The sequence below is a fragment of the Cavia porcellus genome, unplaced genomic scaffold, assembly GCF_034190915.1.
Source record: "Cavia porcellus strain 051 isolate PalLab524CR breed Dunkin Hartley unplaced genomic scaffold, mCavPor4.1 scaffold_8, whole genome shotgun sequence".
Classification (NCBI taxonomy): domain Eukaryota; kingdom Metazoa; phylum Chordata; class Mammalia; order Rodentia; family Caviidae; genus Cavia; species Cavia porcellus.
This window is the reverse complement of record NW_026947491.1, coordinates 16,793,652-16,796,063: the sequence shown is the minus strand read 5'-3', so window position 1 is coordinate 16,796,063 and position 2,412 is coordinate 16,793,652. Positions and strand designations below refer to the sequence as shown.

The window sequence follows — 2,412 nt, the reverse complement described above, 5'->3', positions numbered from 1 at the left end:
AACAATTTTGGCAGCATATCTAATGTAGCCTAGTTAGTTTTAAAACATCATATTTTTAAATGTCATAATTCCAAACTTTGGTTTATTACAACCTTTAATGTTACCCTAATGAACTCGGGGATAAACATGTGTAAGATCTGAATCTCACAAAAAATATTACATAACAATTAAACCATGTTCTGAAAGGTGTTCTCACCTGGGCTAGAAACAAAAGGTGCACGTGTAATCCCATTAGAAACAGGAACTCTCATTCCTGAAACTAAGGCGAGGCAGTGATGGTGATGGCCCAGGTGAGGTGAATGCTGGGTGAGGAGGTGGAGGTGATTTAGCTTCCCAGGATGAGGCCACAGCCACATGACGGATATGTGTGACATCAACGTGTGAAGTGTTCATCTCAGCTCTGCTTTTAGGAAGCCTGCATGTGTGAGGATAGGGTGTTTCAAATAATTTCCTCCTGTTCAGTGGACATGTGCTTCACAGAACATCATGACAGGAGGATGATAGTCAGTACAGAAGTGTATCTATCTTACAAAAATTAGGAAAAGATTTGTGAATAATGAACATAGAATGAACTTATGTAAAATAAAAAGAATAAAGCCACAGATGTGAGAATGTTTAGAAAGTAAAGTGAATATTATGAAACAATATCATTTTATCTTCATATTGTCTCTTACTACGCTGATGTAGATTGAAATTTATGCATGTGTATTTCAGAGAGAGACAGAAAGACAGAGGAAAAGAAGCCAAAGAAGAATGATAAAGTATATTTCATAAACTCGTAATATCTAAATTATGTAAATAAAATTCCAGCCAGATAGTATTTGCAAAAAGTGCTCAACATGGTTCCTGGAAACTGCCCTGAATCCAGTCCAGCTGTCCCTCTTCCTTCTCTCCTGAGTCAAGGGCTCCTAAAGTTTTTGGACTGAGCCTGGCGACCAGGTCTCCTGAGGTGGCCAAAGAGAGGAGAGAGCTGCAAGGTCTCACACCCTATGAAAAGGGATGATAAGGGTTTAATATCCTAACCTCAAACGTTTACTTTGGCAATAGACAATTGCTCTTCATTATGAGAAAAATAACAACTTCATTTTACATAATGATAATTTGATATTCAAAAGACACAGCTTCCCAACATGTACAAGCTACTTTGCGGTTATTGCCTTTTTAAGAAAATTCATATGATAGAAATCAAGAAAAAAGAAAAAAACATATACATATATAACTGAACTTGAATCTTCAATACTTCAAAAGACACCTGAATCCTGTGTATTTTGGGTCCCTTCCGGTTCTGTGATGGTAACACACAGAGGAAACCCCAGAGGCCAACATGAAGCTCTCAGTCCCCAGCTTCCTGCTCTGCACCTGCTCCTGGAGCTCAGGCCTCCACTCGGTGGATCTCCATCGCCCCCTGCTGGTACTAAGGGCCCCCGCAGGGACGTTTGTGTCTGGGCTCAGAGCTACATTGTCTCACTGTGTCTCTAGCACAGTAATACATGGCCGTGTCCTCGGCTCTCAGGCTGCTCATCTGCAGATACAGCGTGTTCTTGCCGTTGTCCCTGGAGATGGTGAATCGGCCCTTTACGGAGTCTGCGTAGTATATGTAACTACTACTGCTACTGATGTCTGCAATCCACTCCAGCCCCTTCCCTGGAGCCTGGTGGATCCAGCTCATCCCTTAGTTACTGAAGGTGAATCCTGAGGCCACACAAGAGAGTCTCAGAGAGCCGCCAGGTTGTAGCAAGCCTCCCCCGGACTCCACCAGCTGCTCCTCACACAAGACACCTGTAAACACAAGGACATCTTGCTCAGGATGCTGTCACATATGTCCAATTGTTTATCCTACTCATTCCAGTCACTCATTCTGTACTTATAATTTTTCATGAATTACCTTTTAAAATTGCAAAAAGCAAAACCCAGTTCAGCGCCAGTTCCATGGTGGGCCGTCTATGCTCAGTGCCAATCACCAAGTGAGAACAGCTGGGCATCCAGGGCTGCTCTCTTCTGCAGAGCTTCAGGGTCAGGGATGGGCTGGTTTTCATTAGCACAGGGAGGCCCTATTTGCATGTCCTCCTGTATATATGTCCAGTTATATTCTGGAAGCCTCAGAGAAGGAAGGGTTTAAGGCACATGAAAGTGTTTCGAGATTTGTTTTGTAATATCCCTAATATACAGAACACATGGTTCTTTCCTAAGTTTAATCTCATCTGTTTTTTTTTATTCTTACCAATATGTAATTAGTGGATTTGGTAACTTCACAAAATTGCAGATGTATACATAGAATGAGAAGCATAATGTTCTATGAGATGTGAGGTCCTACAATCTTCTCACAGAACTCAACAGCTTGCTGAGCAATTCCAAGACAGAGGGGTCATACTGCATGACAATTGTCACATGCCTGCTTCTAAAGAGAGAATA

The 2,412-nt window shown here is 41.9% G+C and overlaps 1 gene segment (V, D, J or C); it reads right to left on the bottom strand.

Annotated features, from left to right (window-relative positions):
* Positions 1–834: 834 nt before the first annotated feature.
* On the bottom strand, positions 835–1,955 carry LOC111755480 (immunoglobulin heavy variable 3-21-like). The segment is given in 3 exon segments: positions 835–987; positions 1,469–1,779; positions 1,886–1,955. Coding segments are annotated over 3 exon segments (510 nt in total).
* Between the last annotated feature and the right edge of the window lie 457 nt (positions 1,956–2,412).